Raw genomic sequence first — 26,060 nt, 5'->3', positions numbered from 1 at the left:
CAACTGATGCCGTTTAAGTTAAGCGTCTTACACAATGAGGATGTCAGAAAGTTGCTTTGAAGAAATGGAAAGCACGTTCTATACAATAAATAAATGCCAAGAGCTATGAGCAGAGCTCTCTCCTCCCCCTCCCCCCCGCCAGAGGGGCTCCCTAAACATTGTCAACTCCAGAATATGCTGGCTCAGTCAAAATGCAACCCACGAAGCTTCTCTTGCTGCACCATTGCCCTGCTGATTCATAATCCGGCATGTTTCCCCTTGCAACCTCTTGATTCCTTTCTTTTTAGTGTTTGCTTTTCCAGTGTATGACAGTGACTGGAGTTATAAGTGCAAGAGCAATTAATTTTGCCTAATGGCAAATTATAAGCTGATAAATTCTCTGTGCCCTGGGTCTCGACTATGTAATGCTGCCCTGGCGTTGCCATATTTTGAAGAGAGAAAAAAGAGGACACATTTGCCGACTTCTACATTTAACTATGGATCGCTATGACGACTCTGCCCATGAAAAAGAGGACATATGGCTACCCTAGATGGCCAGTGGATGCTTTCGCAGACTTTCCCCTCTCTGAAAGAGCCACAGTACAGCCTCATGAAAGTGACACAAAACCCACCTTAACTCCTTTGAACGTCCGCTCTGTGCCTGTTGGACCAATCGCTTCCGCTAGGTGGAAGCATTGCTCCTTTAGCATAATTTAGCAATGTTTAACAAGCGCAAAGCCAAATACAGCAGCGATAACTACCTTGCTAAGGCAGTTCCATACTTCTCATTGTTTTATGTCATGCCGGCCTTATGTACAGCTATTTTAGCATCGCCAGCAGTAGCTGGCAAGCACTGTGCCCGCTGCATCGAGGCTGACGGAAAGCCTTCCTGCTTGAGATATAGCGAAACGTGGCAGGGATGATGAACGCGGCATTGGAGCAGGGCCCTGGTAGGAGCTGAGAAGCAGGCAGGTCTCCCATGGCCTACGAGAGCCACAACTCCCCAAAGCAGGAGCTGCTGATCCTGGCTAGTGCCTCTGGACAGCTTGGGTTCCTTAAGTTGGTGGAGCAGGTCACCCGAGGTAATAAGAATACTAACCTCAGTGCTCCCAAGAAGTGGAAACCCTTCTTCACTCAAGGTGTCCCTGCTTTTCCGACACCAGAGGGCCATGCATGCGTCATGATTTCCTGCATGGAAACCAGTATGACTGATGGCCCTTTGTGGACGTTGTCTTCCCAGTCAGCTTACCTAGGAGGAGAAGGAGAGGGCTGAAATGTCATATGCTGCACTTCAGGGTTTCAGACACACCCAGAGCACTGAGGCTTCTTCTCTTGCTCAGCTGTCCATGCCTCCCTGCCCCTCTGCCTCCTCCCTGGCCTCTGCTCACCCATCCTTGGTTTGACTTTGGGTTAAGCATCCCTGCAGTCCCAGGGACTGCTCTTTTTGCTCTGCCATTGGCTCACTCCCCACACCCTGGCTGCCTCTGGGCCAATGGAATTGCTAGAAAGCACAGCTTCTGAAATGTTTTTAACTCACCCCCTAAAGGATGAAGTACCTTGCTCAGTTGTTCTATACATTTTATATTTGAATCGTTCGCTATGTGCAATTGTTTAAACTGTTTTTCTATATGTAGTAGTTTTATCACGTGAGGACAGTATTGTAAGTCATTCTCAGATGCCGGATACGGAGAGATTCATAAATGAGAATAATAATACTGGATACATAAATGAAATAATGATGTTCTTGAGGAGCATAGGAAGCTGTTATGATAGTTACACTGTTTTAAAAATACAGTTGAAACAATTTACAATCAGAAGAATGAGAAAGGTCCTAAGACATCACCTATAAGGAGATTCCGACTAAACATCAGGAAGAACTTTCTGACGGTAAGAGCTGTTTGACAGTGAAATGGTCTCCCTCAGGAGGTTGTGGACTCCTTCCTTGCTGGTTTGGGTTTTTTTTAGCAGAGGTTGGATGGCCCTCTGTCATGAATGCTGTAGTTGAGATTCCTGCATTGCAGGGGGTTGGACTAGATGATCCCCAGGGTCCCTTCCAACTCTACAATTCTATGTACTTATCTCAGCTGTAAAAAGCCAGGGTAAAGAAATGCTTCTTTAGCATATGCTGAAAGCTTTGCTAGGTGTACCTCTATGTGGAGTGAACAACGCAGCTTAGGTGCTGCCACAGAGAAGAATCCCTCCCAGACAGCCACCCTCCCACCCCCCAAAAAACCACATTTGGGGGTGGTGGAATTTCCACTAGCACCCCCCAAAAAGAAGCATTGTATGAAGAAGTTCATAGACCCGGCTTGGCACTGACTGCAGGCTTGGCACTCTGGGCAAGGTATGGCTCACAACACAGGCTCCCCTGAAATACTCGTTAATCCAAACCAGGCTACAGGGTGCTTTCTGAAAAGGAGATGGCAGCCTCCAGCTTCCTATTGCACAGCATCTTGCCCTGAGTCTCCCTCCTCCTTCCATCTTCTCCTTGCCTGCCTTTGTGGGAAGAGGAGAAGCAGGGAGTGTTTGTGTGGCCTAAGGGTGCCCTCCCCATCCCTGCCAGCTCTTGCAGGCTAGCCGTCAGCCTCCGTGGGGAGCTGAATGCTCTTCTATCCGTTGGCTCGGCCTCCGAAACCTCTTCCTACTGCTGACGCTTCTCCCAATTGAACTCTGCGCCCTGCCTCCCACCAGCCCCTAAATAAAACGTCCCTGGAACGAGGTGCTGCACCTGAGACAGCTATATAAATATTGACGGGATGAGAATAGCTCCAGGCGGAGCTGTTTTTAGTGCTGCCTGAGCTGCTCCCTGGCCTTAACCACAGAACATCCCGGGCCAAGGGCCTGACACGTGCTGAGGCAGCAGCCGGCAGGGAGGACCAGCTTGCCTCCTCCGCTCCGCCCTGTGCCACGTTGGACTGGCAAATGGGCGTGCCCAGCCCAGGCAGTCAATGACACAACAGCTTCCCAGCCTTGAGCTGCGATGGCAGCAGAGCTGAGTGCTCTGTGGGCAGGTCAGAGGAGGAAGAGGAAACAAAACAAGCAGGTGCAGGGGGAAAGGATGCTCTTATTGCCATGGGCAAAAGGCCTGCAAGGGATCTAGGGAAGGAAACTGCAGCTTAGTAGGAAATGGTGGGTTTTTATTTATTATGTATACAGTCCTGGGTTTAATTTCCCATTGAAGATTTCAAGTATTGGGGCTGGGAGGGTATTCCCCCCCCCCAAGAGACCCACAAAGAGATGCAGCCAGTCAGCCCTGGGCTTGATGGGTCTTTGGGAAAGCAATAAGTAAACACGTGTCCAGAGGAGGGCAACCAAAATGGTCAAAGGCCTGGAAACGATGCCTTATGAGGAACAGCTAAGGGAGCTGGGCATGTTTAGCCTGGAGAAGAGGAGGTTAAGGGGTGATATGATAGCCATGTTCAAATATATATAAGGATGTCACATAGAGGTGGGAGAAATGTTGTTTTCTGCTGCTCCAGAGAAGCGGACATGGAGCAATGGATCCAAACTACAAGAAAGAAGATTCCACCTAAACATTAGGAAGAACTTCCTGACAGTAAGAGCTGTTCAACAGCTGCCAAGGAGTGTGGTGGAGTCTCCTTCTTTGGAGGTCTTTAAGCAGAGGCTTGACAACCATATGTCAGGAGTGCTCTGATGGTGTTTCCTGCTTGGCAGGGGGTTGGACTCGATGGCCCTTGTGGTCTCTTCCAACTCTATGATTCTATGAAACACAAGAGGGATTAATTCCTGCCCGTCCAAGGTGGGCCATTTGACAAATATGGATGAGGGTAAAGCAGGTGGCATTCCTTTCTACTTTTGAGATTCCCCAATCATTCGTCCTGCTTTGTGTACCGCGTCTGAAGTGAGCTGCGCTAAATCAGTGGGGTGACAGGGTCCCATTAGAAGCCATGTGGGGCCCCGAGATATTTCCTTTGCACATGCATCTGCGCAGGCAGGTCTGGCTTTTGATGGATGAGTCTGAAGGAAGCGGCCCAGCTGGACTGGGGTGGAGAAAATGGATCTATGCTTCTCTGCAATCCTTTGGAGAGTCTTCTTGAGCAAAGCAGAGCCATTTTCAAACTGGCCAGCCTGCTATATTTGCAGGCTAAGCTGTGAATCGGCTTGTTCTCCTTTTCTTATGCAGGTTGTATAGGTTAAACATATATTTCCTGATGTATTAACCACTTTCCATTGAACAACAGGTTTCTTTCCTTGCTGTATGATTCACTGCCAGTGTCTTGTTTGCTTTGAATCATAACCAGCATCCATTCTGTTCTTGGCTAAACCACGCAGGTTCGTGGTGTCACCAGATTCTCTGTCTCAGGTCCAAAGCAGATGTGATGTGAGTCGCCCACATCACACCCAACACCCTTTTCTTGGGTTAAAAGCACCTGTGAGAGAAGGAGTCATTTGAAAGCAGGCCAAGATGACACTTGAGGAGGGGGCTAACATTTCCCCCCACACCACAGCCCCAGTAAAAACCCATCCCCGCAATTACAGTTGGCTGTGAACAGCAGGTGGGGGGCAGAAAAACTGATACCCATATATTTCCTGTCTCTCCTCCTCCCACCCCCATGGCTAACAGCAGGTGGGGGGGATTAAGATCAGAGGTGCTACATGGGGGAATATGGATAAGCCCCTTACCTTGCACCATGGCTCTCTTTCACCCTTTCATCTGTGTTTAATAAATGGGAGGCCTGATCAAGAATCTCCCAAATCATGTTTAAATTGGTCCTTGGTGCATGTAGGTTTGTGTAGTATTTTTGTTGTAATACTATTGGATGGCACTCGGCTAAGTTTTAGTCAGAGTAGACCTTTTGAAATTAATGGACATAACAGTCATGTTCATTAATATTCAGTTAATGATTGAATATGTCCATTAAGGATGACATACTGTAATTTTTTTAAAAAAATAATATCAGTGGGTCTATTCTGAGCAAAACACAGCAGAATACCACCCATTGTGAACTGTTTTTAAGTTGCATGCTTCCTAGTGCTCTTTTAAAAATATTAGGCTTGTGAGTTTATAAATGTTTTAAATAAATAAAACAACAGCAAATCTATTTTGCATTAAAAAAAAGTGCTACCTTTTGACCTCAGTGTGTACCTCTGAATTGCATTACTGTGGCAATGAGGCATGTGTGTAAAGCTGGAGCAAAAAAAGAGAAGTTAATGCCTATCTGCATTCATAAATTTATTATACCCTCTTGTAACTCAGAGCATGAGTATCAGCCCATATTATTCTGGCATGTTCTTTTGTCTCTGAAACTAATTTGATGCATAGCTAAGCTAGAATGTGTTTTTAATGCTTCCTTCATCTTATATACATGGTTTTATGTTCTCTTCTGTTGTTCCTAAATAACCGTTTTTGTTTTGTTTGTGTGATTTGCCTTGGTTATACGAAAGCTCCATCTTCCCGCGCAGCCCTGGATTTAGACCTGCGGCTGGGGCGACGTGGATTCAGATCCCCAGTTAGCTGCAAAACTTTTCTGAGTGACCTTGGGCCAGACACTGTCTCTCAGCTTAACCTACCTCACAGGGTCAGTGTGAGGATGAAAGGGGGACTAAACTCCTTTAGAGCAAAGGCAAGATAGAAGTGCTACAGAAACAACGGCATTAGGAGTAAGTATGAAAGTTGAGCTTGGAATCTCCAATGTTGCAAAGAAATAGATGCTGCTGTGATTGAGTTAACCAGATTTACCTGTGTTGAGTTAAAATGGATGGTAAAGTGGTGGCAGCTTGGTTGAGATGCCACTGAGGAATTGGTTCAGCTCACTCCTTTTTTTCTATGCTATGACAAGTCACTCAGGAGAGTGGATCTGATTGTAAGAAATGTGCAAAGCATCTGAGCTGGATCAAGACAAGCATCCCTGATATTTGCAGATACTTGGCCAATGACGCGTCCTGGCAAATCTTCCCAAAACTGGCAAGACGGGCAGGAAAACAAATTATCATCAGCCCACGTGGCAGGAAGAGTGTCCCTTTCTGGTTCAATGATGCTTAGGATGGGCAGAGCCTCCCTTTGATTCACCCCAGCCAGCAATCCAAAGGCCATCTATCTTGCCTATTCTCCTCATGTTTTGCACAGAGCAGCTGCCCTGCTGCTGACAGCTCTAGGTCAAAGGCAGTCATTTTTGGAAGGATCTGGTATTTTGGCAGTTGCTCGTGCCTTGACATCATATAGCCAGAAGCCAAGTGCTGGGCAGAGATGCAGAAACTGTGCCACTGCCAGCCTCTTGGTTGACCAAGCTGGGCACAAGTGGGTAGCCACAGGACTCTGCCAACAGACACGGGAGGATGCTCCCCTGTGCCCTTCTCATAAGAAATAGGGGCATGATTTTTTTCTTCCGTGGTCTCGGTCTTTCCCTGCAAAGGATTGCCAGAATGGTGAGCTCACAGGGGTATTTGGGGCCGTGCTTTTTCTGGCTCCTCATGCCAGGAACCTACTCCTTAAACTCTAAGCAAACAGCCTGTAGCCACTGGCACATTCCTGCCTGGGATGTGGACTACGGCATGGGCAACGCTACTTCCTGTTTATTTCCAGCCTTGTAACGGGGCTAGTTGCTGCTAGGCGGAGGCCACAGACCGTGATGGGCAGGGCCAGGATGAGTCCCAAGGAAGTGTTGCAGGGGGAAGGCAGCAGCCCAAGGAGACACCTCGCAGGAGTACAGCTGTGGACCGTGGTTAAGGTGCCTTGGCAGAGCTATCAGAAGAATCCCAGGAGCGAGAAGAGGAGAGCTAAATTAAAGCTGGCTGCAACTGATGAGTCGTGCATCTGCTGATGGTGTCCATCTGTCTTGGGAGACGATGGAGGAGTGTGCCTTTGGGGTGGGGTGAGATCAAGCTGTTGGACAGTTGCAGCTTCTGCTGTGGTTGTAGAGGCCAATGCAGGAGAGACATGGTTTGTTGCAGCTGGGGCAAACGAAGGCATCCAGTTGTCCTGCTGCACATGCACCATGGAGTTTCTTCTCTCTGTGCTCCACCCAGCAGTCATTTCTCCTCTGGCCACTGCTGTTGACACAAGACCTGACTGTCTGTTTCCAGGCACAGCAAGGGATTCCCACCGGGTGGGGTTGATGTTGCCAGTCACGTTTGCAGACATCTTTGCAACACAGAGTTGGTCTGCCAACTGGCCTGGGGCCAGAAGCCAGCTCCCTGCAGAGCACATCCTTGCTCTACATGGAGTTCAGAAGTGATCAAAAATCAGGGAAACGAGGTCTGTTTTCTGCTCCCATGTTTCTTTCTGTTTTGGAGTGGTGCCTGTGTCTGTGTGACCCTTAATAGAGCCTATTTTAATGCATTTGTGCACACATTATACACCCACGGTCATGACCTGCAAATATCCTCACATGTTGCACAAGTGCCCATAGGCTCACGTTTTTTTAAGCCCATAAAATTGACACACACATTGAAAACAAAGCATGCATCTTTTTTCACGCAGCGAGCCATTAATCTTCGCAGCTTGCAGCTAGAGGGCCAGCATTCCTAAACACGGTTAAAAGACATGACTAGGCAAAACGAGGAGGAAATGGGAATATCGGTGGCTATTATTAAGCAAGACAGATGGGAGAGAGTTGCCCCCATTGATGGTGTCCCCAGTCAATCAGCTTCTTGAAGGTGGAAATGATTGACAGAGAGCAGAGCTCTCTATTAGTTATCTTGAGCTGTTATCCTCTAAAAGCCTTTGCTGGAGAGAGCAAGAATACTCCGAAGGGACAAATGGTCACAACCTGTAAAGATGAAAGTTTACCCTGAAGCCATTTTGCAAGCAGAAGAGGAGGTCTTCTCCCCCCCCCCCCCAATATAATAGCACTTTAATAGTTGCTACTAGGGAGTTTACTGGGAATTTGGGGAGCAGATTTATACGGAGACAGATCATTGGCCCATCTAGTTCAGCATTGTTTACATCAGGGCTGGGGAACCTTTTCTCTATCGAGAGTTGAATTGCCACAGGCAGTGCCAGAGTATGAGCTGTCTGGGCCCACGTGTCAGAGGTGGGTGGGGCTGGAGCCAGTGTTAGGTGGGGCTGGAGTCAGAAGGTGGTGGATCACCCACTCTTGCCCTCCCTTTCTTGCCATCAGCATGGTATTAGGCCAAGGGCTGCACGTGGCCCTCAAGCTGACCCTTGGTCTACACAAGCCGCTATCAGCGGTTCTCAACCTGTGGGTCCCCAGATGTTGTTCAACTACAACTCCCATCACCCCTGAGCACTGGCCTTGCTAGCTAGGGGTGATGGGAGTTGTAGTCCAACAACATCTGGGGACCCACAGGTTGAGAATGGTTCTCCAGGGTTTTGGTCAGGAATGTCTCCCAGTCCTTCCTGGAGATGTCAGGAATTGAATATGTATAGGACCTTTCTACAGCCAAAGCCTGCACTTTGCCACTGACCCACAGCCCCTTCTCTGGCATTTCATTGGTGCATTCCTCTGTCAAGTGGAAGCATGTCTCTAAGAGCAGAGGGGGCTCTGCCCCCCAACCTCAGCCTGCCTTCTAACCAAGCAGGGGCATCTCTGCTTGTCACTGGTTCTGGCTCCGCCTACTGTTGGTCTCATGACGCCTGCCCCACCAATCCCAATGGGCACTGCACCAGCCACCGCAGCCTATTTGCACATAGTGGAAGAGGGCAGAACTAACCTTGTTGCTAAGGAATTACATGCTGCAGATGGGGTATCCTTAAAAAAAATCCACCAGAGAAGTAGAATTCTGAATCTCCAGTGGAACAATAACAGCAAGAAAAACTGGAAGAAAGTAGTTTATATTGGCACAGCATTCACAATGTCTTGGGGACCATTTTCTCTCTCTCCCCTACCCCAACGACAAGCTGTTTCAAAGATGGGAAAGGAACCTAGCTTGGGGAGAAGGCCTGGGGGAAAGGTTACAAGAGAAATACTGCCGGATGAATTTATTGATTCTCCTTGCAAATGCCTCCACATTATAATTAGACAACAAACACATTTGCTGAAGTAATGCACAGTTCCTCCCTGTGGTGGATAATGTGAAAAATAAGTATGTTTAAGATTAGTCACAAAGCAAACATTCCTCACAAGCAATGAAATTATCCCTTGAATGAGCATCATTGCAGGCTTTTTTGTTTGCATAAATGCCATTGGATCTCTCAGTTCTACAAGTGGGCTCATCTTCCATCAGGTCTTCCCGGATAAATGAAACAGAATCACCGCCTCAGTTCCTCTTTTTCCTCTATTCAGCCTGAATGCACCTGTGATTTTCTTGAATATCCTAAAAGGAGAGGCGTCTAGTCTGTGGACTGGTGAATTCCTTTGTATCACCAGTTCTGTTATTATAGAGGACGTTCGGGGGAGAAGTACATTTTGCAATCAAAGGGCATATCTAGACTGTTGCTATTTTCGGGTGGGATTCCATCACACACCTGCAAATTCAGGTTGTACAATTAAAGTTGACTGGGAGGTCTAGTGCGACAAACCCACTTCCTCAAATGGTCAGATTTTTTGTGATAAAGGGAAGTGCTGGGAAATACTCTGGAAAGTGTGGAATAACACTTGCTTTGATGCAACATCATCTAACTGCCCTGAAAACAAATAAGAGCGGATGCTCATTAAATAGCTGATACTGTCTAATATCCCCACAAGAAATCAGGATGGTAGTTTTTTCTTTTAAAAGGTTGTGTGAAAGTGCCCTTAGAAGATTCTCGGTCCTGCGGTCTTTTGAAGGGAAGGGTTGTGTGAATAACCAGCAGCAAGCTGTTTTGGAGATTTGCAATTTTGTTGAGCAGACCATTGTTGTAGGTACAACCTTAGGTGAGAATAATTATGCAGATGAGGACACTGTGTTGAGATGTAATTTGGTGCCGACCCTACCATTAGGCAGAGTCAGGCAGATGCTCAGGAGTGTGGAACAGACAGAGGTGTGCAGAAGACCACATGACCAGCCCTGCACCCCACCCTCAGGCTAGCCTGGTACCGTCAGATTCAGTTGAGGGCATTGCCATGTTGCCAGTGTGGAAGAGTCAACTGCCAATGTAGCTGGTTTCCATACATTGACTAGGAGAAGGCACCATCTTGTCTTTCCTCAGGCAGAAAAATGTCTTAGGCAGGCTTTGATGTAAGCTGACTCCACATCCAAGGCCTGAGCATTTGAACCCTGCATTTCATTCTTTTCACAGCCTTGGCTCTCTTGTGATTAGGCAGACTCTCACATGAAAGGGAGCAGAGAGGCAAAGATCCTCTTTCTTTGTTGGAGAGAGAGAAAGAGAGAGAGAGAGAGAATCAGAACTGCTACCTGTGAAACCTAATGTGAGATCCATCATCTGTAGCCTTTGAAACACAGGCTTCTTATTTCCTTTGGAGAACAATTTTGGGGAAACAACTGCCTACCAGGAATCTTGCTTGGTTTTGTCTGAAATCTAAAGATTTCAAAACTTGAGATGGCAGAGCCTTCAAGCTTCTGCTTAGTGAAGTTAAGGAAGATGGTGAGACTTGGCTGTGGCCACGTGGGCATTCTGGGACAGAGCTAAGGTTTCCCATCCCAGGGATGTTGATAGGATCAATGCAGGAAAAGTTTACTCAGATTCCAATCCTGCTCCAGGAGCGATGCCAACTATTAGGGTGTATCAGGAGCAAGTCTGTATTGCTGCTGCTTTAGCTTCCTCTACCCTTCTTCAAAAGAGAAACCTTCCACACACACCCATCAGGCCAGAGAGCCTCTTGGGTTTCCCCTTAAATGTGTGGCATAGCTTCTCTCTCCAGCCCTGGTCATCCAACAGGGTCACAGGATGCCCATGCACTTTGGGCCAACTCAATCCTGGACACGTAAGGTTTGGAGAGGCACAAACACAAGCATTCAACTGGCAGCATCCTGGCAGGGACTTCCCCATCCTCCCTGCAAATCACATTGCCCTTTTCTCTGCCCAGATGCCCTTTCAGGAGGATATCCAACAGGTGAAGTCTACCCCAGATGCACCAATGCTTCAGCTGTTGAATTCTTCTCTTGGCAGCTTTCAAGACTGGGCTGGCGAACCTGTGAATCATAGAATCGTAGAATTGGATGGGACCCCATGGGCCATCTATTCCAACCCCTGGGCAAGCAGGAATCTTCTTATTGGACTCTGGCTCCCAAAAGCCGGAGTCAGCAAGAGCGATGGTCAGGAATGATGGAAAAAGCCCTCCAACACTATCTGGAGGACCACCAGTTCCCCAGCCCTGATTTAAACGCAAAGGGACCTGCCCAAAGTGTTTTTCCCCCTGAGATGGAGAAAGCAGCGGCAGGCTGCGGCCACCCTATTCGTGGGCGCTTTCTGAAGGCCCCCCCCCCTCTTGAACATCCAGGCAGTCGAGGCTCCGTCCTGCCCTGCCCCTTCTCGGATCTGTCCGAGAGCCAGAGGGGGCGGCCGCCACGATAAAAAGGCTGGACGGGACGGGCTGCGGACGGAGCGGACGAGAGGCGGCAGCGCGGAGACAGGCTCGGCTCACCTCTCGCTCTCTGCTCCGCGTGGACATCCTGGTCGGGATCGACGCCGCCTGAGCGCCCGCAGCCCCTGCGCTTCTCTCCGGCTCCGTCGCTCGTGGCCGCCAGCATCGCTCACTTGTTGCCCCGTCTCTCCTTCTCCTGGACTGGCTGAGCCGCGCGTGCACGTGAGTATTCAGACGGAAAGTCTCGCTGGGGAGAGAGGTTTTGCGGGATTGGCTCTGGATTTCTGGGGAGATTTGTTATTTTGGGGGTGGGGAGATGGGGTGTCCCCTGCAACTCTTTCCCCCAAAAATTGGGCGCGTCAGTTATTTTGCAAGACAGAACCCCCCCCAAAAAAAACCACACACCAGGTGGTAGAAAGTAATGGAACATGGATCTCAACAGCAAGTGCATTCTGTTGATTTTGAGGGGGGGGGGCGTGTATTGGGAAAATAGCGATAAAAGAGGGGAGGGTCCAGCAATGTTTCCTTTTCTCTCCCATGAGGGGCTTGAACTAGATAACTCTGGAGTCTCTTCCGATTCTGTGAGCTCTGCGTTCTCAGGTGAAAACACTGACAACCGCTACCCCCGCCTCCCCCCCCCCCCCAAACCACCCAAGGCAGCGTCTAAATAAAGGAAAAGCAGACAAACAAACATCTCAGCTCTCTGAATTGGAGGTATTCAGCAGAAGATTATAAGTCACCATCCCGCGCGTGTGGGTGGCTGGAATGTTCTTGCCTCAAACTGTTCACATCTGTCTCTCTGTCCCTCCACATCTGTCTGTCGGCCACCCATTCATCCTGGAGGAACGGGCTGTGCGTTTTTTTGTTTTGTATAAACCCTGTACGGTATCAGTGTTAGGTGCTTCGCGTGGGATAACTATCATCATTTCCTGGTCCTGAATTTTTTGTTTTGGCTGTTTTCACACACACTCTCCCAAACGAGTGTTAGTTTTTAAAATACTGTGTTACAAGTCACCTTGAAAGTCTCCAGTGGAAAAGCAGGATAGAAATGTTTTAAAAAATCAGTCGCAGTAACTAACAATAGAAACCATTTAACTGCATAGTTTTATTCTGTCTTCATTTGTCCCTAGCATGACAATAGGATGGGAAAAACTAACGTGATGACTCTGGACTACAACTCCCATCATCCCTAGCCATTGGCTGTGCTGACTAGGGCTGATGGGAGATGGAGTCCAACAGCAACTGGAGGACCCTGCTGTAGTACAATATCCAGTCTTTTGGGAAGGATCAACCCTGTTAGATTTACCCAGCCTCTTTCCTTCTCACACTGTAACTTTGTGTGTCTGTAATGATACCTGATCAAACATGGTTTCATTGTAGCAGGGAGTTCCGCTGACCTTGTTCCTTACCCAGAAAACTATGTTTCCACTAATCAGGTTCCTCATATTTCCCAGGTCTTCCAGTCATCCTTGGACCCACGATGCTTTCTCATCTCACCTTCCTCCTGCTGGCATGCCTGGCTGGGCCCAGCTGGTCCCAGCGTCCACAGATTCAGCTGCGGCTGGTGGGGCCCAGGAGCCAAGTAGGTGAAGGGCGGCTGGAAGTGTTGTACAATGGGCAGTGGGGCACCGTGTGTGACGACGACTTCAACATCCATGTGGCGGGCGTGGCTTGCAGGGAGCTGGGCTACGAAGGTGCAGTGAACTGGGCGCACAGTGCCAAGTACGGCCCAGGAGATGGTAAGGAGGAACTGGAATGGGGGGACATGGGGTGCTGCTGCTGCTGGGCTCAGATTTAGATGGGTTTCATAATAGAATCATGGAATTGTAGAGCTGGAAGGGACCACGAGGGTCATCTAGTCCAACCCCCTGCAATGCAGGAATCTTTTTGCCCAATGTTGGGCTTGAACCTACGACCATGAGATTAAGAGTCTTGTGCTCTACTGACTGAGCTATCCTGCAGACTTCAGCCTTCTGACCTATTCCCAGTTTCCAAGTTGAGGACCTGCAAAGAGGACCTCTGAGCAGGTACAGAGAGCATTGTCTTCACTGTCAAGTAACCACAGTCCACATTAAGATCATGGGCCCTTGTTTTCAGGAACTGAAATGCTGCTTCCAGGCCAGTCTGAGCTGTACAGAACATTTCCTTTTTAGAAACGAGTGCTTTGGTCAGGCTCTAGCCTTCTTATCAGCTCCAGTGTCACCAAGGGCTCTCAGTGGGTGGAAGATTTGGTTTGGCACACCTCAGGAAAACTGCTCTTGGCAAGGGGCACCATAAAGAGCAGGGCAAGTGTGCCACCTGGAGTTTTTTAGAAGGAACTCCCTGCTAATGGTTCACTTCAACCCTGCTCAGTGTTCCAAAGTGCTGGCTGCCTTGCCAAGGGCACAGAGATGCCAACCTGGAGTGGCACCAAAGGTGCAGAAATTGCTTTTGAAAATGTGCTTGTCTGTTGGCACACACATCTGAAACGTACGCCACCATCTTGAACCTATGCATCCAGGTCTAGGGGGCTGTGAAATGCCAGACCCCCTCTATGATGCAGCGTATTTCGTTCAGGCTAATTTATATCCATGGTGCTTTTTTCTTTTCTTTTCGGTCAGGTAATTCTACTGAAAATATCTCAGGTCTGAAAATATCTCATGTCGCCGCAGATAGGCTGGCATCCGATTAGCACAGTCAATCTGCCTAGAGAAATCTGCATGATAAATTAAGTCCTTGTTCTAATGTCAAATGCTTTGGTGTTGTGCTAATGGGAAGATTTACCTTAGCAGGGATGGGCAGACTTCAGGTTTAGGGGATGTACTCTGGATCCCCCCTCCAAACTTGAACCCCAGCGTTCACCATCCAGAACCAGGTACAAAATAGTGGCTCCAAAGAGGCAGATATTTATTTATAACGACTGAGCACATAAGCAGCACAGAAATCTGGTTTTGGTACCCAAACTGAACTCAGGGGTCTTTTTGCTCCAAAATCATCTCCATCTTTCCACCCACCCTCAGCAGCCTCATTTAGAAAAAGATAGGTGCTTTTCTTTTACAGTACAATCCTATCCATGTTAACCCAGAAATAGCTCAATGGGACTTGCTCCCAGAGAAGTGGGTACAGGAATATGGCATTATCATTCCTGTTTCCAAGCAACTAAAATTGGGAGCCAAGAAACCCTTGATCACCTACTGAAGATCACCCAGGGGTCTCCTGCCAGTAGGTTTTTGTCTGCTTTCTGCCTACCCCTGCCTTACAATATAAATCAGAGAGTATGGGTTTTCCTAGGAAAGTGGCACCTACCTGGAGGAAATCAGGCTGTGGCAGCCATGCTTGGAAAAAGAATAGCTAGGAATCCTTGTTCTGTCTATCCATAGGCCCCATCTGGCTGGACAACATGCGCTGCTCTGGCACAGAAAGTTCCTTGGCTGAGTGTGAATCCAATGGCTGGGGTGTGACAGACTGCAACCACAACGAGGACACGGGCGTGATCTGCACAGGTCTACGCCGATCCAACCCAGCTACGGCACGCATCCAGGTGAGGAGCTCTGCAAGAGGGGCTTGGAACAAGTGTGGACAGCCTTTGACCCTCCAGATGTTGCTGAACGATAACTCCTATCAGTCATGGCCAGCTGGCCAATGGGTAGAGATGATGGGACTCAGAGTTCAGCAACATCTGGAGAGCTAAAGGTTCCCCACATTTGGCTTAGACCCACATCTCAGGCCTATTTGCTCAGATGTGAGCCGAACTGAGTTTCATAGTACATATTCCTCAGTAAGTGGCCATAAATCTGCAGCCTAATGGGAGACAAACCCAACCTTGGAACATGTCTCCCCTCATCTGTGGACGGGTGAAGTAACACGTACCATTTCTTTTCTTTTGCACAGGACTCCAGAGTGGAAGAGGTGCGTATCAAGCCAATCCTGGCCAGGGCCAAGTTGGCTTCCCCCATCACAGAAGGCGCCCTGGAAGTGAAAATCCACGGGCGTTGGCGCCAGGTGTGTGATGCCGGCTGGACGCGCAACAACACTCGAGTGGTGTGTGGGATGCTGGGCTTCCCCAAGGAAGGACGAGTTGCCACAGGCTTCTACAGGTCAGAGCTGGTGGGGGGAGGGGGGCTGCCCAGGTGGAAGGGCAAGTTGCCTTGTCAGGGCGCAGTGGTGCAGATGTGGCTGAGAAAGCGACAGAGGGCACCCATGATGGGAGACAGCTTGATGTGCATGCACAAAGGGTGCATATGCATCAGTGCAGGGTGTTTGGTGGGAAAGCATTTCGTGCATAGGAACACCGGAAGCTGTTTAAGTCAGATGATTAGGTCTGCCTTGCTTGCTATTGTTACAGAAGCCTGGCACCTGTCCCACACGGGATCTCAGGCGCCCACACAGATTCTGTGTCTCTTTTGAGAATAGAAGACACAGCGGAGGTTGTTATGCTTTAAGAAATAGCATTTATTTGCCTGTTTACACCTTCCATCTGCATGGAGGAGGTTCAGATCCTACAGCATGGTCCACAGCAGTGCAGGCAGTCTTTCCTTCACCCTCACCAATATTTTCCCTTCCTCCTCTTTCTTCTTCCCAGAAACCCCTTGCCCTCCCCTGAGCTGTTACCCTGGCAACCTTCCAAATCTCCAGTCCCTGGTCACACCTGGGACAAGGAGTTGTTGATGACCCTCAATGGCTCTCTAACTTTTATTATTTTTCTTTTTTTATAACACAAAATATAACAACTTTTCAAACACAAATCAAATACTTTTGCTCCACTGAGCACACGACTTCCCTCCTTCCCTTCAACTGGTTTCCCAATTTCTAATAAATTGCATGCGCATTTCAACTGCCAGTTTCTGTCCTTCAGTATACATTAAGTTATTTTTTGGTCCATGATCAGATACTATTTTTATGTTACGTTACAAGATTTATTTCAGTCCTGCTAGTGTCTTCACATTTTTGCAATAATCTTTCAAGTACTCAATAAATTTACTCCAATCTCTTTGGAATTTCTGGCCGCCTTGGTTCCAGATCCTAAAAGTCAGCTTGGCTAACTCCACATAGTCCATCATCTTCGTCTGCCACCCTTCAATCGTTGATAATTCTTGTGACTTCCACCTTTGGGCTAACAAAATTCTTGCTGCTGTTGTGGCATACATGAATAGTCTTTGATCTACTTTTGCAATTTTGCAATTTTGCAAAATGGTTCTCTGTTGTAATGCTCACAGCTCTGCTCTTCCCTCAGCCAGCCAGGAACCCCCTTGCAGCTTATATTCTCCCTTCATATCACAAAGAACCCCAAATCCTAGCATTTCTTAACTTCTAGGGTTGACTCCACATCTCTAACACTATTGTCTATGCTGACTGACAGTTTCGGGGAGGGAAACTTTCCCAGCCCTACCTTAGAGATGCTGGGGCTTGAACTGGGGAGCTTCTGCTGCAAAGCAGATGCTCTACCATTGAGCTATGGCTGTTCTCACATAGAATCATAGAACTGTAGAATTGGAAGGGACCACGAGGGTCATCTAGTCCAGCCGCCTGCAATGCAGGAATCTTTTGCCCAACCTGGGGCTTGAACCCACAACCCTGAGATTGAGAGTCTCCTGTTCTACCAACTGAGCTACCCCAGAGTCTTATGAAGTATGTGATTTGGGGTTTTTTAAAAACACCATTTTCACAATAGTCCTGCATACACAGGTGGCTGGTGCACATGAGTGGCTTTCTGGGACACAATGGCCTCTCTATGTCTTGCCTCAGTGTCCATTTTTGTCTCTCACGACTGTCCTGTCCCATTCCTGTGGCTTTGTGGGATCTGACCATGCCCCCCCCCTCACGTGCTGGTAGTCCCACGTGCCCCTGTTTTCTTCTGCTCATCTTCCATGCTCCACCCACCATTCTCTCTATAAATATAGCCCTGCAATGAGCAGGTGTGGGTGCCAGGACCATCTCTCCGGCGGGATGAGCCAAACCGCAGTGGGGTAATTACAGAGAAGGCTGGGGCTGGCCCAGGCAGCTTCTCACAGAGGAGAAGGACCTGCTGTTTCTGGCTCTGAGCCTGGGAGGCTTCCTCCCCAGACCAACATATTTCTTGCAGCCAAAGCGGGCTGTGGAGAGACTTGGGCCCATCTTCCCAGACCATGAGGGTGAGGATTCAGCTAAAGATGCCAAGGCCCTTGGTACAGCTGCACAATCTTGATTTAGATTATCCAGCCTTTTCTGCGGCTGCTGGCACTCTTGTACCATTTGCCACAGCTCTGGAATTTGTTTACAGGAGAAACCGTGCAGCTTTCCAGGAGTCTGGTGGTGGTGAGGGCATGACAACAGTAGCATCATCCAGTTGCTGTTTGAAATGTGGGTAGCTCCCCCAGAGGGAAAAAGTGGGAGAAAGGAAGGGCAGTTGGATAAATAAGGCTCTGGAACGGGTGTTTACTTTGTATTTTGTCTTTTAAATTTACTGCAGTTTTCTGTGTTGTTGGTCTCCCCCCCCCCTATTTTTATTACATGTCATACATTACTTTGAGATGTGTGAGAAAGGTGATAAATAAATAAATTGTTATGACTATTAGTAATAGTAGTAGTAGAATAAGTGTTTAGAATCTATGATGATGAACTTTTTGAAAAAGAACCCATCTAAACAAAAAGTCAGTGCTTTTTTTCTTAAAAAATGTTTAGGCGTACTCTCATTTTGACTCAAACCCCCACCACCACCATTTTATAGTTCAAATCAGGAAAAATAAATACAGTAAATGGACAAAAGTACAAAGATACACAAAATGTTTAGGGGTATGCGTACCACTGCATCCCCCCCAGAAAAACCCACTGCAAAACGTCTCAATAGAAAGCACATTTGGGTCTCTATAGAAGTGGCAACTCCAGTCACACACCATGCGTGTTCTCAATACCACTCTCCTGATGCACTGATATTCAATCTTCTCACCCTTCAGGAAACTCTGGAATCAGAAGCTGAAGGATCCACGGTCCAGGTGAGGATTTTTACCAGTCTTGTCCTTCTGTTCAGCAGTGCACAATCAAAATGTGATAAGAGGAGACTTGGAAATGCTAGGAAGGAGAAGCATCATCTCTAGAGGCCAGAATATGAGATCTCTGCACAAGGATGACCCCTTTCCTGTCCAAAAGTCCCCTTTGATGACCCCTACCTTGTCCAAAAGTCAGGATGGGCAATGTCTGCCTCAGGCTCAGAGCCAGAAGTGAGATGTGGGTCTCAGGGATTCGTTTGCCCCCCTCCCCTTTCCCTGCATGCTCCCAAGAGCTTTTAGCAGCAAATTTTTGAAGCACCAGCAAAGATTGTGAGAGGAAAGATCATTTGGGATGAGGTCCACCCACCTCCCTATCACCTCTGCCTTTTAATTTTACAGTTTAAAGAGCCTGACTGCAAACAACACGTTCTGGATCCACCGGATCAAGTGCCTGGGCACAGAGGCCCATCTGGGTGAATGCAAGCTGCATGTGCCTCCCCCAGCTAGGAACCAACCTTCCTGTCCCGGGGGCATGCATGCCCTGGTCAGCTGTATAGCAGGACCACAGTTCCAGCCTATCAGAGCCAAGCTGCCTGGCCAAGCCAAGCCCAAAGAGGTAAGCAGAAGGGGGCACATTTCCCAATGGGCAGAGTTGGTGTCAGACACACCTTGCAAGAAGGATTCCCTTATTTATTTCATAAAATTTAAACACCTTAAAGTGGTTTACAAAAGATAAGACTATAAAACCAAGAACTAGGCCAAAGTCTTCCTATCAAGCGTGGGAGAACTGATGGTGCAGTGGAACTGTAGGTTCCACCAATAACTGCACTGTCATGGCAAAAAAACCATTATTTCCCTCTTGGTCTTCCCTGCCATTGCTACTTTAGAAGTCACCCAGTCCTAGTAGCCAGCTCCTAGGGGGCAATGTCCCTTCGGCCCCCCAGTAAAATATTTGAGGGGACTGCTGCCCCAGATTTGGTGGGCATTGCCATTCAAACGGTGTGCGTGTGCCACATCCTGTGATCAGTTACGTGGGGTGGGGCTTACTTTCCCCAATTTTTTTATTATGCCAGTATTTTATTCAAGTTGGCAGCTTTGTCAAGACAGGCAGGTGCCCTCGTGCCTGCTTTGTCTCATATCCGCTTTTCCACTCCTGCAGGAGCAGCAGGTTCGTCTCCGTGCGGGTGCACAAATAGGTGAAGGACGTGTGGAAGTGCTGGTGGGTGGCCAGTGGGGCACTGTGTGTGATGAAGACTGGGACCTGCCTGCCGCCAGTGTGGTGTGCCGACAACTGGGATATGGCACGGCACGAGAAGCTCTTTCCAGGGCTCAGCTGGGCCAAGGTGAGTAGAGGATGAGGCTATGCAAGCATTACAGGGGAGCTTCCCTCGTCCTATGGGGGAAGGAGAGACAAGGAAAGGACCAGTTCTGGGCCAGGTGTCCCTCCCTCTAGAACACGCCACAGAGCCACACAGTTTGGAAGGGGAAAGGGAGACCCATGGAGGGTGGCAGAAGGAATCTTTGGTGACGGAGAGTGTGGGCTGGGGAGAGAGATCCAAGGGACTGTTGAGGCAGGGGAGGAAGAAGAAGAAGCAGGGAGAGGAAGAGCCAAGCAAAACATCGTGCTGGGATAGCTCAGTCAGTAGAGCGTGAGACTCTTAATCGTGGGTCGGGGGTTTGAGCCCCACATCGGGCAAAAGATTCTTGCACTGTAGGGGGTTGAACTAGGTGGTCCTCATGGTCCCTCCTGACTCTACAATTCCATGAAAACAGAGGTTGGGGAAGCAGTGAGGCCAGTCTGGTGACTGTCCATCCCTACTAAAAGCGGCTCCTGTTACAGGCCTGGGTCCCATCCACTTGACAAGAGTGCGGTGCAGGGGCTACGAGCGCTCGCTGGCAGAGTGCCGCTCCCAAGGGGCGATGCAGACAGGGTGCCGTCACGAAGCAGATGCAGCTGTTCGCTGTAATGTGCCCCGGACAGAAGCTCGGAGCCAGGTAAGACCCGATTCCTTGGGGGCACACAGGGAGTGAGACAAATAACACGAGGAAGGGGAATCAGGTGTTATTCTTTTGGACTCTGGTAGCTGAAATGACACTTGCTGGGCCCAAAGTTCAGGGCTGGGGGGCTGCAAAGCAGCTGAGGCCCATCTCAAGCCCATGTGAAGACAAACAGCTGCCACTTGGGTGAGGTGCTCTCAAGCCTGCATCCCTTAGTCACTGGGCCCTTTCCTTCTCTGAATTCTTAGCAGCGGTCATAGGTACACCTGTGACCCAGACCTTACTACCCTGGAATGATCTAGCCCATTAATCCATTTCCCTCTTTCAGGTACGCCTGGCCGGTGGGCGCACTCCAGAGGAGGGCGTGGTTGAGATCCTGGTTTCCAAGGGAGGTGCCTTGCGCTGGGGTGCCGTTTGTGGGGAACACTGGGGACTCCAGGAAGCCATGGTCGTGTGCCGGCAACTGGGGCTGGGCTTTGCCAGCCATGCTCTCCAGGTGAGTTCTTGCACCCAGAGCCAGGTTCTGATCCTGCCTTGAGCAGTCAGCTGCACGTGGCTCACTTCCTCAGTCGCATGGATGGAGGCTGAGGCTTCCTGTCCAAGCATCCAGAGCTGGGGAGGAGTTGAGCAGGGCGCCCTGGAGCTTGTGCGATGAAGAAGGGCTGCTTTGCACCCAACGCTCCCAGGGTCGTGTGGGGTTTTGCTCAACAGAATTGCCTTTGCTCTCTTTCCAGGAGACGTGGTACTGGCAGGGAAACTCTGACGCTGCCAAGGTGGTGCTGAGCGGCGTGCGCTGCAAAGGCACTGAACTCTCCATCCTGGAGTGCCAGCACCATGGGCCTGTGCACTGCCCGTCCGGAGGGGGGCGCTTTTCTGCCGGAGTCACCTGCACCAGCAGTGAGTGGAAAGGGAAACAGACCAGCATTGGTGACAGCGCATAACGTGATATGGCAGCTACATCTGCAGGGATGTAGCAGCCACGTAGAGAGTTAGCGTGGCATAATTGTTAGAGTCTTGGACCAGGACCTGGGGGAGCAGGGTTCGAATCCCTACTCGGCCATGAAGCTCTTTGAATAACCTTGGGCGAGTCGCCTTCTATCTCTTAGCCTAGCCTACCTCACAGGGTGGTTGTGATGATTAAATGGAGAAGAGGAGAACCATGAGATCCTTGGAAGATAAAATTGGCATATAAACATAAAAAAAAAGAGAGAAGCATAGTTCTGTCCTGGGGGAAGGCAGGTAGATTCATGTCTGGCCAGGCCCAGACAGAGGGGGGGGGGCCATATGGGCCACTTGGCCTGGGCCTCCGATTCCAAAAGGGGCCTTGGTCAGCATATTCACAATCACAAGGGGCCTTGAAATAAAATTATTTGTCAGCATAACTTTTGTGAAAACTATTTATATACTTATGTGTTTATAAGACTTCAGTTATCCCCAGGGTAAAAAAAAAGGGGAGGGCACATTATCTACCTGGTCCAGGCTTCTGCCTGGCTCTGCAAGGCCCTGTCTCTGGCCATATGCCAAAGCTGAGCCAAGGACTCTTGTCAGCGCTAAGTTAAAAGGATACAGCTATTAGGGAGGCGCTTGGGAGGAAGCAGTATGGCAGATCAGGGTTGTCTGTCCTCAGAGTTTAACCTCCCACTACACACACAGTCGGGACAGCGTGACACCCCGTGTAACTTTGGACTTCTCTTTGCAGCTGCCCCAGATCTGGTGATGAGTGCCCAAATGGTGCAGGAGACTGCCTATCTAGAGGACCGCCCACTGAGCATGCTGTCCTGTGCGCACGAGGAAGGCTGCCTTTCTGCCTCTGCCGATCGCATGGAGTGGCCCTACGGCCATCGGCGCCTGCTGCGCTTCTCCTCGCAGATCCACAACCTCGGCCGGGCTGACTTCCTTCCAAAAACCGGACGCCACGCCTGGATCTGGCACCAGTGCCACAGGTAGGGGGTTCCCTCTTGACGCAGCGCTGCCACTCCCACCATATTCACCGCTAGCAGAGGGATGCAGGTGCCCTATGGAGCACGTGCAGGATTTGGAGCTGGATGCCAGAAACTGATTGTCAGGTTCTCCCTGCTATGCATATGTGGTCCAGACTTCCTTTCCTCTCCCCAAACCCAGTGGCTTCCTCTCCTTGTGAGATGAGGCTCACGTGTCCAAAAAGCAGCATTTACCCCCGGCGAGATGTTTTGTGGTGCGAGCGGAGTTTGTTGCATCTGGGAAAATAGCAACGTTGACACCAGGCTTGTCATTATGGGTGAGCGGGGTTGCAGAGCTATAATAGTAGCTCAGCCGACAGCCCCGCCTAATCCTCCTGCACTGACGGGCTTCATGGATCAGCAGATTTCTGCTCCTCCCCACCCCAAAAAAGGGCTCCAGTGGCTGCTGCCCAGCCCAGCCCACTTTCTCCCCAACCCTCACCTTCCCCGATTGCACAGCAGGCTCCTGATGGCCCTTCCTCCCACAGGCACTACCACAGCATAGAGGTTTTCACCCACTATGACTTGCTGACTCTCAATGGCTCCAGGGTGGCTCAAGGACACAAGGCCAGCTTCTGCCTGGAGGACACCAACTGCCCAGATGGTAAGTGCCAAGAGGGTGCAGGGGCAAAGCCAGAATCTGGGGTTGCCTCTACAGCTGAAGTCCCCTAACTTTGTTCCAAGCCACTCCCGCCCCCCCTCCATTCCATAAAGTCCTCTTTAGTGCCCTCTAGGTAAAGGGTAAAGGGACCCCTGACCATTAGGTCCAGTCGTGACCGACTCTGGGGTTGCGGCGCTCATCTCGCTTTATTGGCCGAGGGAGCTGGCGTACAGCTTCCGGGTCATGTGGCCAGCATGACTAAGCTGCTTCTGACGAACCAGAGCAGCGCACGGAAACGGCGTTTACCTTCCCACCAGAGCTGTACTTATTTATCTACTTACACTTTGACATGCTTTCGAACTGCTAGGTTGGCAGAAGCAGGGACCGAACAACGGGAGCTCACCCCTTCACGGGGATTCGAACTGCCGACCTTCTGATCGGCAAGCCCTAGGCTCTGTGGTTTAACCCACAGTGCCACCCGCGTCCCTCCAGTGCCCTCTACCTTACCCTTAAAAAACATTATCCAGAACAGAGGTTTGCATGACCCACTAAGGAAGACAATAGCACAGCAAAATTCAAAGGCTTAAGTCAGCAGGATAGCTCAGTCGGTAGAGCATGAGGCTCTTCATCTTAAGGTTGTGGGTTCAAGCCCCATGTTGGGCAAAAGATTCCTGCATTGCAGGGGCTTGGACTAGATGAATCTCATTGTCCCTTCCAATTCTATGATTCTAAGTTATGCAGGCAAGCAGCCCCTGAAAGCAGAGGACCTCGGTAGTGATGCAGGGCAGGCCTTATTCTGTACCAGTGCATTGAGAACCCAGCCTATGGTCATTCCCATACAGGACAGCAGCGGCGCTTTGCCTGTGCCAACTTTGGAGAGCAGGGTGTCAGCGTGGGCTGCTGGGACACGTACAGACACGACATTGACTGCCAGTGGGTGGACATCACCGATGTGCCAAGTGGGAGTTACATTTTCCAGGTAAGTGGTGGCAAGTGACAGGGATGGGCAGGTGGACCGATCTGGACACAGAACATCCCCTTCCCACGATAGCTCTCTGAGCCACGCTTACAGCAGTCTCTACCCTCTGCCCTACCAGGTGGTTGTGAATCCGAAACACGAGGTAGCTGAGTCGGATTTCTCCAACAATGTCCTTCGCTGCCAGTGCCAGTATGACGGACACCGCATCTGGGTACACGGGTGCCACACGGGTAAGAAGAGAACAGCGAGGGAGCCTTGGCTATGGCCAAAGCTGGGTGGGGGAGATGTGCACTGCAACAGCACTGCAGAACATGCATAGTGTTATGATGTTATGTTGTATGACAGCAAAAGGTGTGGGCAGAATTTGGGTCCTCAATGGGAATGTAAATGCCCCAAAATACATTCAAATGAAGGAAAGCTACTGCATATCAACCCAAGCAAGTTGTGTTTCCTTTTTCTGGTTATTTGGCTATAACTTTTGATAGAATACAGATAATTTTACAATTTTGTTGCATTACATTCTTCATTTAATTATCTTTCCATTGATATATATTTTATGGTATTACAAAATATAAAAGTGATGTTATGAGCCATCAAACCTTGGAAATACACTTTTTCCAAAAGGTTTCCACAAATTTGGCCACTAGGGTATTATTATTATTATTATTATTATTATTATTATTATTATTATTATTTACCACCCATCTGATTGGGTTGCCCCAGCCACTCTGGGTGGCTTCCAGCAAACTATAAAAACACCATAAAACATCAAACATTAAAAACCTCCCTATGCAGGGCTGCCTTCAAATGTCCTCTAAAAGTCAGATAGTTGTTTATTTCATTGAGACTGGATGGGAAGGTGTTTCACAGGGTGGGCATCACTACCGAGAATGCCCTCTGCCTGGTTCCCTGTAGCTTCAATTCTTAAAGTGAGGGAACCGCCAGAAGGCCCTCAGAGGAGAATCTCAGTGTCTGGGCTGAATGACAGGGGTGGAGGTGCTCCTTCAGGTATACAGAGCCGAGGCCATTTAGGGCTTTAAAGTCAGCACCAACACTTCGAATTGTGCTTGGAAATGTCCTGGGAGCCTTTAGGATTGGTGTTATATGGTTCCAGCGGTTGCTCCCTGTCACCAGTCTGGCTGCCTTATTCTGGATTAGTTGTAGTTTCTGAGTCACCGTCAAAAGTAACCCAAAGCCACTGTTTCTTCCTCTCACTTGTAGGCGATGAATATGGAGCCAACATAGAATGGGATGAAGAGGCACAGCAGAGACTAGCCAGCAACTTGGTCTGAGGCAAATGTGGTGCAAGGAATTCAGGTTCTCAACTGTTCCTGGGCCCAGAACCTGCTCAAAACTCAGAGCAAACAGCAGATACCAGCTGGCACAAAAATGATAGCTGAAAGGATTGTCTCCCTGCCTCACCACCAGCCTTGGGGTGACATGCAACAGCAGCAGCAGCAACAACAACAACTATCCTTGCAGTGCCTGTTGCCCCTTGCCTGCTTATCACAGCCCAGCCTGCACGGTCTGCTTCCTATTTTTACAGAGGTTGGCAGCTACGGACAAAAATGGGGCTGAAATGAGCTGGGAGGCTATAGAGTCTTCTCTTTCCACCCCCACCCCTACCCCACCCAGGCCAAGAAAGTAGCACTGCTCAGAAGAGGCCCTTTCCTCTTGCCTCTCTGGCAGATGGGCATGGGAGCAGCCCAGCCCAGAGTGACTACCTCAACCAGCTCCACCCGCTGAAGAATTCTGCCTCAGGAGCCCACGTATTTGGGGGCGGCCCTGTTTGCTGGCTAGTCCCACAGGCATCCCCACCTCTACCACTGGCATGGAGGAGCCACCTTCCTGCCCATGGGCACAGAACCCTGTGACGTATCTCTGAGTCCGAGGGAAACCAGGCGTCTGGGCTGCTACACGCTCCAGCCGGGACGTTCCTGAGGCTTAAACTTTAAGGGATTGGGGAAGAGGGCCTGGTGCTATCTGTGGAGTTATTTAATGTGCAATGGACTGTGATGGCCGACAGCATGGAGGGCAAAGGCCCTGTGTAGGGGGGGGGTTACTTGGTCACCTCAGGGAAAAGTCCTCGACCCCACTCCACCAGCCCAAGTGCCAAGGGCTCTCCGTCTCCACATTTCATAGAGCTTGTTCCTGCCAATAAAGGTTGTTGTGTTTTGTTTTTTAAAAAAACTA

General features: G+C 49.4%; 1 protein-coding gene across 2 annotated transcripts; it reads left to right on the top strand.

Moving 5' to 3' along the window:
* The first annotated feature begins 147 nt into the window (after nucleotides 1-147).
* On the top strand, nucleotides 148-26,060 carry LOXL4 (lysyl oxidase like 4). 2 transcript variants are annotated; one of them, XM_081863482.1, is made up of 15 exons: nucleotides 148-1,866; nucleotides 12,821-13,105; nucleotides 14,726-14,886; nucleotides 15,237-15,442; nucleotides 18,278-18,316; nucleotides 18,710-18,926; nucleotides 19,470-19,653; nucleotides 20,151-20,305; nucleotides 20,637-20,804; nucleotides 21,043-21,205; nucleotides 22,008-22,251; nucleotides 22,776-22,891; nucleotides 23,731-23,867; nucleotides 23,986-24,097; nucleotides 25,089-26,060. In XM_081863482.1, the coding sequence occupies exons 2-15, from the start codon at nucleotides 12,847-12,849 to the stop codon at nucleotides 25,157-25,159; spliced, it is 2,232 nt and encodes a 743-aa protein (XP_081719608.1). In that variant the 5' UTR covers nucleotides 148-1,866; nucleotides 12,821-12,846; the 3' UTR covers nucleotides 25,160-26,060. The 2 variants fall into 2 exon arrangements, with proteins under 2 accessions (XP_081719608.1, XP_081719607.1); XM_081863481.1 differs by lacking the exon at nucleotides 148-1,866 and adding an exon at nucleotides 10,223-11,588.

Source organism: Podarcis erhardii, assembly GCF_964252035.2.
Source record: "Podarcis erhardii genome assembly, chromosome: 5".
Taxonomy (NCBI): domain Eukaryota; kingdom Metazoa; phylum Chordata; class Lepidosauria; order Squamata; family Lacertidae; genus Podarcis; species Podarcis erhardii.
The sequence above is the reverse complement of the archived record's forward strand: the minus strand, read 5'-3'. Positions and strand labels throughout refer to the sequence as shown.

Coding starts and splice junctions, on each gene's coding strand:
- LOXL4 (XM_081863482.1), top strand. CDS start 12,847: ATGCTTTCTCATCTCACCTTCCTCCTGCTGGCATGCCTGGCTGGGCCC. Junction 18,317..18,709: donor CTGAAGGATCCACGGTCCAG/GTGAGGATTTTT, acceptor TTAATTTTACAG/TTTAAAGAGCCTGACTGCAA. Junction 21,206..22,007: donor CGGAGTCACCTGCACCAGCA/GTGAGTGGAAAG, acceptor TTCTCTTTGCAG/CTGCCCCAGATCTGGTGATG.